Raw genomic sequence first — 12,077 nt, 5'->3', positions numbered from 1 at the left:
ACATTATGAAAAACAGAGAGACCAAGGCTCAAAAAACGTACAAAAAACATTTATAGTTCATATTTCAAGTTGTCTAACATTTTGTTCATGTTAAATACCAGTTTTCACTTAATTATAACCGTGAAGACAAAAACTGTTTCCCCCCCTTTAAACAATTTTAAAAGTCAGTAATATAAAACAACTGCAAAGCTGAAAGCTGAGGTTAATCTGAAAGAACGGCGGAAAAAGCGTTCACTCATGTATGATTTCGGACTTTTACACCCAAAGTTACCAAATAAGACCAGGCGGCCTGTATTATATTTGGACACTAAAGGGTTAATCGTCTCTTAACCTGATAATCAGTTATAAACAGGTATTTGATTAGGAACGACTTTGTATATATTATTATCACCATTACAATAATAGTAATAATTATGTCTGCCTGCACGATTAAAATAACAGTGTCACACAAACATATTCGCGAAAAAGCATAAAGTATAAAGTATAGACAAACTGCTATGAGACTGTCCACAAATCCTCTATTATTTCATTTCCAAACAAAATTCTCGATTCGTTAAAAGAAAATTGTGCACGCTCTCCTGCATTATGTCTCAGTAATCCAATCCTACTAGTAGTTGCAACTTTTGAGAGAGTGCAGGGGGAAAAAAGCGGTTTGGCAAAGGCCCTGCGATCTGTTGAATGTGGAGTTTGTTTGAGGGGTGAGAAAATATGTCATTTCGGAGCCGTGGTTTATTCCAACGTAAGAGAGCGCACCAATGAAAAGCTCTTACGCTCCACCCTACCTGCCTCCTTTCCGCCCCCCCTCCTCCTCCCCCCTCCTTTTCCATCCACATACTCACTACTGAGCACGACCTGCCTCCTGCCACATCTGGAGACGCTTTCTCAACACGAGGAACTTCAAGTTTTGCGCTTACTCTGCGAACAAACACGCGTTTGCGAATTATCTGTCCGTCAGGGTGAATTTGGGTTTCTCTTGATAGTAAGTAGCCTAAATTATTCAGACCAAGTTGGCGTTTTTCCTCCTTTCTGAAGCTTTTCACATCACCATCGGTAGCTTAAACAGATCCACAGAGTTCCATACATGCCGTTTCTGTCTGTCACGGTGGATAGATTTATAATTCGGCACGGTTTGTGGACATGACAACTGATACACTACCGTTTTGTGCTTTTATTAATTTATAAGAAAAAAAGAAGAAGAAAGAAAAAGACCGGTAACCAGGGGTAGCGAACACGCGTACAGTGATTGAGTTGAAACACGCAAATCAGACACTTCTATTAAAAGTTTGAAATTTCACGCTCCGCTCTTTCACTTGGCTGCCATTTACTGTTAAATGCACAAAGTAGACCCTGTCTGCGATCCTTCTGCTCCACTGCCGCCCTGCACGATAGATCCGTGCGTTGTTGATGGTGACATGAGTCACAGGATTGAAGTTGTGAAATTCAGCAGCGACTGGTGATGGAATGATACGTTTCGGGCTTATTTTTGTACAACGCTGATCTAACGCTTGGAAAAGAATACTGGAATAAGCCGCAAGGCGCACAGCTCCATACTGAAGTGTTTAAGTTAGTCTGAGGGGGAAATTTAAAAGACCTAAAAATACAGCGTCGGTTTCTTCCCTACAAAGAATCATTTGAACTTCCCACCGCAGAGCTAGGGCGACATAAATAGTTCTGACATGTGGATGTAATTTCAGAAGAGGAAAAAAGACAGATGCAGAGAAATAAAGAGAGCAGACTGAGCCGGAGCATATAGTAGATTATAGGAAATTAAATCGAGGGCAGAGCGAGGCGATTACAGAGTTATGATTTCACAAGCCATCATAAGCATCGAGAGGCCAGATGGAGTGAAAAAACACAACTCGTTCCACTTTGAAGAGAGTTAAGTAGATTAAATAATTTCATCCGAGCTCAATCAGCATCTGTCTGAGCCCTGCAAGGACTCTTGGAGGTAGAGTTGCCTCAGGTCAGGGATGGGATCCTCTCTGCTTCTCCGCAATCTGGACTTTCTATTCATCTCTCTACTCAGCGGTTTATGCCTGGTAAGTCATTTCAAAATGAAAATAAAAATGCAATAAGCACATTTACCCTGCCTGATAGACAAGATGCTGCTTTAATGTTGGTAAAGTGTGCACAGATCACTGAGAGGTTGTCAGAGAGATATCTGCATGTGCTGTGTGCCAAGTAAAACTCAAGTACCTCCTTTAGGATGATTATTTTTTGCATCCCATATTGATGAAATCTGCAAAATTCACTCTGATTTCCGCAAAATTTGTCCATTGCTTCTTTTGCAAATCATGATTGAGGAAGAATGTGTTCAGTGAGAGAGTGCGTCCTCCAGGAGAGACTAAGTGCCTCTGTTGTCAAAAGCTTTTTACTCGCATCTGCTCAAAACCTTTAATTGTCTCTGCGCTGGAAGTCAAACTCTTGAAATTGCTGCTTTATCGGACCACATGGCTGTTTTGCCAGATTCAGTGAAAAGAAAACAACACATTTAAGCTGAAATTTCAAGAGAGACGGTTGACTAATGACAGACATATTGTCAGTTCCCTAACAGGATGGCAGCTAACAAAAAGCAGCTGTGATTAGTGATTACGCTCTTGTTCCATTAAGTGCTTCTTCCCACCCTAACAGTACAATTAGGGTTTGTGTAAGCACACAGTAACCTAGCTGCCCTAAAAGGCAGAGCATTGTGTTTTACTACATCACGTTTCATGCTGTAAGCTCGGAAAAGCTCTGACCCGCATGAGCTGATGCAGCTCGTGCAGTCAAAATGGGGCTAGAAATTTTCATTCACATCTGCAGCAGCAGCGGCCGAACAACTCGCCCAACACGGTGATCAAGTATTGAGCTTTCAAACGTTGCCACAGTTGTATTTATAATGTCTGCATACACAGGGACACACACACACAAACACACTGTGCAGGCAGAGCAGCACACGAAGTTGGTTCTGTGTGTTTTGGCTGAGGCTGTTGTGCATTCAACAGGCAGTTCGCCCAGGTTCTGAGGTACAGTGCATTTTCCCAGTGATGTGGTCCATCACTGTACCGCAGGACCTCTAGGCTCATTGGTTTAGATGGCAGAGGAAAACAATTATAACATAGCTGTGTATTTATAGCTGATTCAACACTGAGTCGTTCAAAGGCTCTGTCTGTGAATGGTGTTTACCCGTTTTTAAGTTTGGTGTTTGCTTAGTGTTCCTCTCCACAAAAAAGTATTTATTTTTTTCCAGACTGTAACCAAACGGGATGTAGATGTTCACTGAATCTAAACAAAGAGCGGAAAAATCTGGGTCTGTGTTTGAAGAAAGAATATGAAGGAATATTTTAAAAATTGAGACATGCTGTTTTCAAAATACAGCGTTTTACAACTTTCCCAGAGGCTCTGCGAATCCTCGTATTAAAAATACAAATATCAAAATGTGTACTTGCTATTTTTATCTGAACGAAATTGGCTGATACGGGGACTGACAAGGAATATCTCAATTGTGTTTTACACCGTAGCAGGCAAGCTGTAGTGACAGCTGACAGACAAAGCACTGCCTCATAGAGCCTTTGTTCAGTGTGACTGCCTGCCTCACTTACTCGGTTATTACATTTATTAAGAGGCAGCACTGCTTTCAGGAAAGCTTGGTGAGCGTTTCATTTTTACCTCATGACTTTGTTTTCCCTCTGTGATGACTTGCATGTGTTCGGATCCTAACTGGAAGAAAAACTGTAACTGCAGCTGCATGACATTGTCAAGGTTTATGTCAGCTCTGGACAGAATCTGACTGTGACGGCTGTCATGTTTAGTATTGCACAAGGCAGTTTTGACTAGTTTCACAAGGTGTGGAAAATATCAGTTGTTGACATTTTTAGCCAAAACTTTTTTCCTTTCGTTTCTTTTTTTTCCTATTTTTTGTGCAGAGAATCAGCAGTTTTCCTTGTGGCTAAAATTCTAGATTAAGTAGTTCAATCAATGTTGTGTTAAACCAGAGACCGCCAATTTCCCTGAGGATATTTTTCAAAGTTATACCGAACTGAACTGACTGATGCAGAACTCTTAAATTCCCCACAGATGAACGACGTCTGTGTTTTTCTCACCAGAGAACAGCTCAATTGATATTCATAGACATGGTTGATCAATTTGAAATCAAGGGATCATGGTTGTGGTCGACAGCCGAATGCATCCAAGAGGAGAGCAGAGCACACAGAAAATACATTTTCATAATAAAGTACCCCTGTGTCATCAGTTAAAAGACTTTAAAGTTACTGATCCCCCCAAAAAAGCAAACAATGAATACCTGAATCCCCCCCCCCCCCCCCTTTTCCCAATAATCATTCAAAGTAGCTTTATCCATCTCTGTTGAATCATCCTCAATAGAGATTCATAACATAGATTAGAGTGGCGGATAATCTCATCCCAATCTGTCACTGGTAATTAGGGGCAGCAGATATCGCCTTACTGATTCAAATGAACTGCTGCTGCATCTGTGAAATAGGCTTTATTATTGAAATTCATTTCTGCACACCCATTTGACTGATCTCAAATATGACTTATGATAATTTTCTCCCACTTGTCTGTGTTTGCGCGAATATATGTGTGTCTGAAGATGCATGAAATGAGCCGTCCTCCTAAATTTATTCCAGAAATGTGCTTTTCACTTAGTCATTAAGAGAAAACTGCTGAAACTACAGACTGTTTGATTGCTGCTTTTAATTCTACTTCATATGCAGCTTCATGCACAGAGTTAGCCTCCAAACTTTCTCAGATAAGAGCCGATCCAGTGTGGTAATTCTATTTATTCACTATGTATTGTTAATTAATAATGAATGCTGATAAATTTATATAGAGACATTATACTATATAGAGACAATGTTTTTTGCGTGTTTTCACCAACTGTTCATAGTTTGTGTGAGTTATTTCTTCACACTCAGCTTGTCTACATCTATACACTCACTGGCCACTTCATTAGTTACATCTTGCTTGTACTGTAACTGCCTTTTAATTTCACAGCTGCCTCAACAAGGTGCTGAAAACATTTGCTCCATATTGACATGACAGCATCACACAGGTGCTGCAGATTTGTATTTCCTCTCTGCTCTGCTGGATTGAAATCTGGTGACTGTGAAGGGCATGTGATTGCAGTGAACTCACTGTCATGTTCAAGAAACCAATTTGAGATCTGAGTGTTGTGATATGGTGCATTAGCCATCAGAAGATGGATACACTGTGGTCATAAAGGAATGGACATGTTCAGGAATGTTACTCAGGTAGGTTGTGGTGTGTAACCAATGCTTTAATGGTATTGTGTCAGGACAATATTGTCCAATATTGGAGAGGCCATGTGAACAGTAGTCACTAGTTTTCTGTTCCTAGCTGTGGGTGTGGTACCCAGTGTGGTCTTCTGCTGCTTTAGCCCAGATGCATCAAGTTTTGACATGCGCATTTAGAGATGCTCTTCTGTGAACCTTGGTTGTAATGAATGGTTCAGTTACTTTCTATCAGCTCAGGTTTTCCTCTGGTGTCAACAAGGCATTTTTATTGGGAGCACTCGCTGGATATTTTCTCTTTCTCAGGCCGTTCTCTGTAAACTTTAGAGACGGCTGTGCAGGAAAATCCCCCTAGATCAGCAGGTTCTGAAATACTCAGAGCAGCCTGTCAGCCATCAACAACCACGTTCATAGTGACTTTCTTCCCCATTCTTTCGCTCACTTTGAATTTCAGCAGGTTACCTTGGCCATGTTTACATGTCTAAGTGCACTGAGTTGGTGCCGTGTGATTTATGAATATTTGCATTAATGGGCAATTGAACAGGTGTACCTAACAAAGAGGCCAGTGAGTGTATAAATATTTGTCTGCATGTGTGTTTCTCTGCTTATATTACCATCAGTGCACTGAGTGTGATGAAAATGCTGGCCTCACCGGCCACTATTTTAATTCATTTCCTCAGAGAGTTCAAACAGTTTGGATGCGACTTTGATCTCGATGCCTTTTCTGTTTAGCCTCCATTAGGACAGAGAGGGACAACAAAGCCTGTCAGGGCCCATTTACACATGTCAGTGGACACCTCACTGACAACTGTCCACCGCGTGCCAGACTGAAGCCTTTTTATATGGGAAAACCACCTTCCTGTCATATATATATATATATATATATATATATATATATATATATATATATATATATATATATATATATATATATATATATATATATATATATATATATATATCTTATACTTCATATATTGAATATTTCATGATGAAAGGCTCACTTGCTTTTTTTTCTTGATGACAAATTTTCAAAGGGCTACTTGAGGGTTAAGATTTGGATTTAGAGTTCGAGCTGGAATGCGGTGTAAATTAGAGCAAGGGGTGTGATTATATAAACACTTAGTTATTGAGGTAGCCCTGACATCTAAAGGCACTGCAGCTCAAGAAAACAAATCCAAATTGAAAAGCACAAGAACATATCATAACTAATTTGCCAACACAGAGGCAGCACTTATAAAATAAAAGGCTTCAATTACAGGAAACACAATGGAAGAGCAAAACATGTTGCAGTGATGTGATGAAATATTGAAGATGTTGTCTTAATTTGCTTGCATGGTATCTTTTTGCTTTTTTAAAATATTTTTTTCTTTGGTTTTTGTTCAAATTGCAGTACAATGAGCTTTCAGGGCCACTGTACAGCATTCTTTTACTCTTTGGATTAGTAGCTAAGGAATACATCATGTCAATAAGTGTCCTCACAAAGATAGGCATGGAAATGTGTGTGTGTTTGATGCACGGCTGGACTTTCTGACCTTTACATTTCCCAAGATGGCGGGGAGAGAAAGTAGGAGGTGTGTCAGCAATGATTAAATAGTGAAGTGAGGTTTTAACATGAAAATTTACTCAACTTTGTTACCCAGTTTCAGTCTACATCTGAATCATGTGATACACGCTTTGTTATCTAACCTTACACACAATGAAGAAATGACTACTGCTTACAACAAAGGGGCTTCTTTAAGCAATCCATTACAGCACTACCGTTATGCTCGAGTTCATCCGTTTTCACTGGGATTTGTGATAAGTTGCTTATTAATTAACCTGCTTAGCACTCAGAAAAATAACCGTAGGAAGTCATTCAGCCTTAACACAGTTTACATCTTACTTTTTCAGTTAGTTTAAACTCAGCAGCTTATGCTTAGTGGAGGGATTTGCTAATTGCTCCTAATCATGAGTGAATCAAAAACTACTGGACAGGCTAAAGGAGGACTGCCAAGCAAGCTATGTGGATCCATTAAAATCCATTTGAGGAAAACAAACAAACAAACAAAACACTAATTAATAATCTAGCACGTGAGTTCACATGAGTTTGTGATGTGCCACCATCTACCACTCAAACACAGAATCTTTTATATTGGATCCACTTTAGCTTGTTCTCTTTATCACTAGAAGTGCAGCTTTGCAGAAAATAACTGCATTTAAAGGCGAGATAAGGAGCCATTTTAAATGGTTGTCACTGAAGTGAGCTCCTAGTGATCATTTAATGCACCTCTCTGAGTTACACCCAATTTTTTTTTTTTTTTTTTTTTTTTTTTTTTACCAAATGACATCAGAAACAGCAGTATGCGACATTACGTGATGGCAGAGCTTCAGTTCATCCTTTGTCTTTTTTTTTTTTTTTTTTTTTTTTAATAAATAGGACAGGGGGAATGAATGAGAGAAAGAGGGGGAGAGAAAGAAAGAAAACCAAAGGGGAGAAGAGACGGTGAGAAGGGGGGGGGAAGAGAGAAAAAAAAAAAGAACTCCTGGGTCACCTGTATGGAGAAAAAAAAAACAAACAAACAAAAAAAACAAACAGAGGAGACAGCAAACAACAAAGAGCAACATAATAATAGAGAAAACAAAGCACCATCACAATAAACTAGCTAGTCATAGATATCAATATTTACTAAATAATAAACGATATTGTGCAGCACGCAAGATAGACAGCGCACAGTGTGCTTTGAGGTAGCAGCCAAGAAAGCTTTAGTCCGCGTCTGTGAATACCCATGTGTGCATACCTGTGTGGATCAGCATGCTTGCATTCCAAAGGTTTCTCCATGTAATGATCTGCTAGGGAGTGTGGGGGGGCCACAGCCCCGTCCTCCAGGGTGTGAAGCGGGTATGGAGGAGATCAAAACTCCAGACATCCAGAGGCCCCCAGAACACAAGAGACCATGGAAGACCAACAGAGGGGCAGCCGCGCCACTGTCCCAGTAAGAGCTGAGGAGAGTCCCAGATGAGGGCTCGCCCAGCAGCCGCGGAGCAGAAGTCAGGGGGAGTTGCAGTGACGCGCCCGTGAGCTCCGCCGGCCCCCAGCTGTGCCTGAGTGACCGAGCCCCAGGCCGAGAGGCCGGGGGCACCCCACCTCCAAAGGGGCCCGAGCGAGCCCCAGGCCCCAGGCCCCGACAAGCGGCCGCCAAGGAGTGAGCCGGTGTGTACCCGGACGCCCACCCCCAGACACAAAGAACCACCAACACACCGACACCTGAGGGAGTCCGCCACCGGCAGGGGAAGTGGTGGTGGGTGGAGATAGGCCTCCAAACCTTGGAGGGCCTGAGGTGTCCCCAGAGAGGTGGCGTCTGATACCCAACCTGACATATAGACACAGACATACAGGCACACACAGACACAAACATCCATTCCCACCCTCATGCTCTCATATGCACTCACTCCACACTCAACCAACGTGGAGACAGACATAAAGAGACGCTGTACACACAATCACACTCCCCAAGCGTACTCTACAAACCGGGTCTAGGTACCCTTGCCCCTGGAGGGGGGAATTACACCCAGACCCAGGTGGTGTTACCCTTTTCCCTGCGGTGGGGAGAGGTAGACCACCCCGACTCCGCAGCAGCAGGGAGGCCCCACACCCCAGACCGCAGTCGGACGGCCAACTCCTCCTACTAGCCCTCCCGCTCCAGCAGGCCGCAGGGAATGGGGGTGGGAGAAGACTCCAAACCTCCCTCCACCCGCTCATTGTAGTGTTGATGCATATGTGTTCTAAGGTGCAATTAAAACCCAGGAGGGCATGGAGCTACCTGCCAAGGAGCAGCAGGTAAGCGCATAGTCCCTCCTGCTAGCCCTCAATGACTAAGTGTATTTAAAATTGAGAGGTGGGCAACGACGTCAGGGGTGAGGTATACACCCTGATGGTGATTTGGACTCCGTGATTGTGCCCACCCCCAAGATCCTATATGTATGTGTAATGAGAGTGTGAATAATGTGAATGTCTAAGTTGTGGGATAAAATTGAGGCAGAGGCAGCCAGAAGGGGACGGGGGGGGGGGGGGGGGGGGGTAGCCTCCTCTGCACCCTGGTGACATATCCCCACTCCAAGGCCCTGCATGTGTGGGTGGTTGTGGAGGAGCGGGAAGAGGGAGGCAGCTGGAGATGGGGAGGGAAGGAAGGGAGGGGCAGGTAACCCCTCCCTGGGGCCAGCTCCCCCGCTGACCCCAGTAGGCACTCCCACCCTCCGCGACCCGCCAGGGAAGGGGGGCCCAGGCCCATCAGACCGGGGCCCAGTGCAGTAGCGCCCCCCGGCTCCACAGAGCCCTGGACAGTCCACCCAACCCCACCACAGAGAAAACTGCACCCACCCCACCATCCACACATCTTCCAGACTACATAAGACGGTAAACGCCCAGGCTGAGATCTTCCTCCACCTCTCCTGTATCTCCCCCTCCTGCAGAAAGTTCCTGAAGAGAAGAAAGCTCCTGCAAGATGTGACCATCCCCCCCACCAGTTGAAGAGCCCCCCAGGCGGCTCGACGCACCGGCGGCACCCTGCTCCAGGGCCGGGCCCCCATGCACCCACCTGCCCACAACCCCGGCAACACACCAACCAGGACCCAAGCCCCCGAGGCCCGGCCCGGGCCCCAGCCCAGAGACGGAGCGCCCCCAGAACCTCACGCCCATCCCGGACCCACCCAGGGGCAGCCAGGTTGCCAGGTCAGTAACCCACGTCCGTCAGCACAGACCCTCCCCTAGCCCCGCTGCACGCAGCCGCGAGGAAACAGTCACCTGAGAGCCAACAGAGCCCCCAACCGGACGTGACCGCTACCCCGGGTTGAGCTCCCCAAGGAAGATGCCTCCGGGGAACCCCCCGACGCCCTAAGCCTGTCCCTACCCCCTCACCAATCACAACAGTGAAGGCGGGACCAAACTATGACCCCCCACCCCCACTAGGTGATGGAGCTGATAAAAGGGGCCCAGAGCAATTGATCTAATGTGGTGGCAGAGGCTGTGTCAAGACTAATGTAATCTAATAGATAATTTCTATTTTGGTTAGAATTAAGATTATTTTTATTTTTCCAGTTCATGAGGACTGTTTTCTTGGCTATGCATAGGGCAGTGAAGATCATATGGGCTATATTCTTTTCTGAAGTGACATTATCTAAGCTGCCCAGTAGACACACTAAGGGGGAAGTTGGAATGTTACATTTCAGACACTTTGATAAGTCTTCACATATCTCGCGCCAAAACTTTTGCACTGGTGGACAGAACCAAAGAGCGTGGATGTAATTGTCTGGTGTATTGCCTTGACAGTGTGAGCAGTTGTTGGAAGATGTAAAGCCCATCTTGAACATCCGATGACCTGTATAGTGCACTCTATGAAGTATTTTGTATTGTATTAATTGCAGACTGGGATTTTTAATTAATTTAAAAGTTTTTAAGCAAATCTGAGACCAGAAGTTTTGGTCTAGGTTGACTGATAAATCTGCTTCCCACTTTGCAGTAGGAAGGGATATTGATTCATCTAATTTAGAAAATGTTCTGTATATTTTAGATAATAATTTGGGGGATTTAAGAGTAAGAAAATGTGCCGCACTTAGTGGTGTTTGTAATTCAACTTGACTGAGGTTAAATTTCTATTTTACTATGGATTTAATTTGTTGATATTCTAAAAACCTTGTCTTGTTGATCCCATATTGTTCAACTAGTCTGTCAAATGGAATAAATTCTGTTCCCTCTAATATATGTTCTAAGTATTTAATTCCTTTACAACTCCATTCTGGGAAATTAATCATATTATTGTTTTGTAATATGTCAGGGTTATTCCAGATAGGTGTGCGTTTGCATGGGATTAATGAAGACTCCGTTATTTTTAGAAACTCCCACCATGCTGTTAGAGAAAAGCTGATGTTGATACTTTTAAAGCATTCATGTCTTTTGATGTTTGAGCTAATAAATGGTAGGTCTGAAATCTCTAGATCCTTGCATAGTGCCTGTTCAACATCTAGCCAGGGCTCAACTAAGAAGGTATGTTTTAACCATTCTGAGATGAACTGAAGCCTGTTGGCTAAGAAGTATTGGTGAAAATTAGGCAGATCTAATCCTCCTCTATCCTTGGTTCTTTGTAGCGTTTTTAAGCTAATACGCGGGGGTTTATCTTTCCAAAGGAATTTGGAAATATATGAATCCAGAGATCTGAACCAATCTTGTGATGGTTTGTTAGGGATCATCAAAAATAAGTAATTTATTTTTGGCAAGATCATCATTTTTATAGTGGCGACCCTTCCCATGAGTGATATGGGTAAAGATTTCCATCTAGTCAGATCGCCTTCTACTTTCTTTAGAAGTGGGATGTGGTTTAGTTTAGTTAAGTCTGAAAGCTTAGGAGAGACATTAATACCTAAATATTTAATATTTCCGGATTGCAGTGGGGCAGAGGAAGAATTATGGAAGGAGCAGTTAATGGGGAGAACTGTAGATTTTGGCCAGTTAATTGAATAATCTGAAACTCTTGAAAACCAGTTTATTAAAGTAATTACCTCAGAGAGGTTGGTTTGTGTGTTTTGCAGAAAAAGCAACACATCATCCGCATAGAGACTGATTTTATGTTCTATGTTCTTACATTTTATGCCCTTAATTGTTGTAGCCTGTCTAAATGCTGCTGCTAGAGGTTCGATAAAAATTGCAAAAAGTGAAGGGGAGAGTGGGCATCCCTGTCTGGTGCCCCTCAGGAGACAGAAGCTGGAGGATGTCTGGTCATTTGTTCTGATACGAGCCGTTGGGGAATTGTATAATATTCTTATCCAGTTTATGAAAGAGTTTCCAAAACC

The 12,077-nt window shown here is 43.2% G+C and overlaps 1 protein-coding gene across 1 annotated transcript in view; it reads left to right on the top strand.

The window, feature by feature from the left end:
• Positions 1-876: 876 nt before the first annotated feature.
• pth1r (parathyroid hormone 1 receptor) overlaps positions 877-12,077 on the top strand; it is a 49,466-nt gene continuing 38,265 nt past the window's right edge. The window contains exon 1 of the mRNA XM_080907776.1: positions 877-2,039. Within this exon, the coding sequence (XP_080763902.1) occupies positions 1,971-2,039 (69 nt within the window). The 5' untranslated portion in view covers positions 877-1,970. The remainder of the gene's footprint in view (positions 2,040-12,077) is intronic.

Source organism: Rhamphochromis sp. 'chilingali' (genome assembly GCF_963969265.1).
Source record: "Rhamphochromis sp. 'chilingali' genome assembly, chromosome: 16".
Classification (NCBI taxonomy): Eukaryota; Metazoa; Chordata; class Actinopteri; order Cichliformes; family Cichlidae; genus Rhamphochromis; species Rhamphochromis sp. 'chilingali'.
The sequence above is the reverse complement of the archived record's forward strand: the minus strand, read 5'-3'. Positions and strand labels throughout refer to the sequence as shown.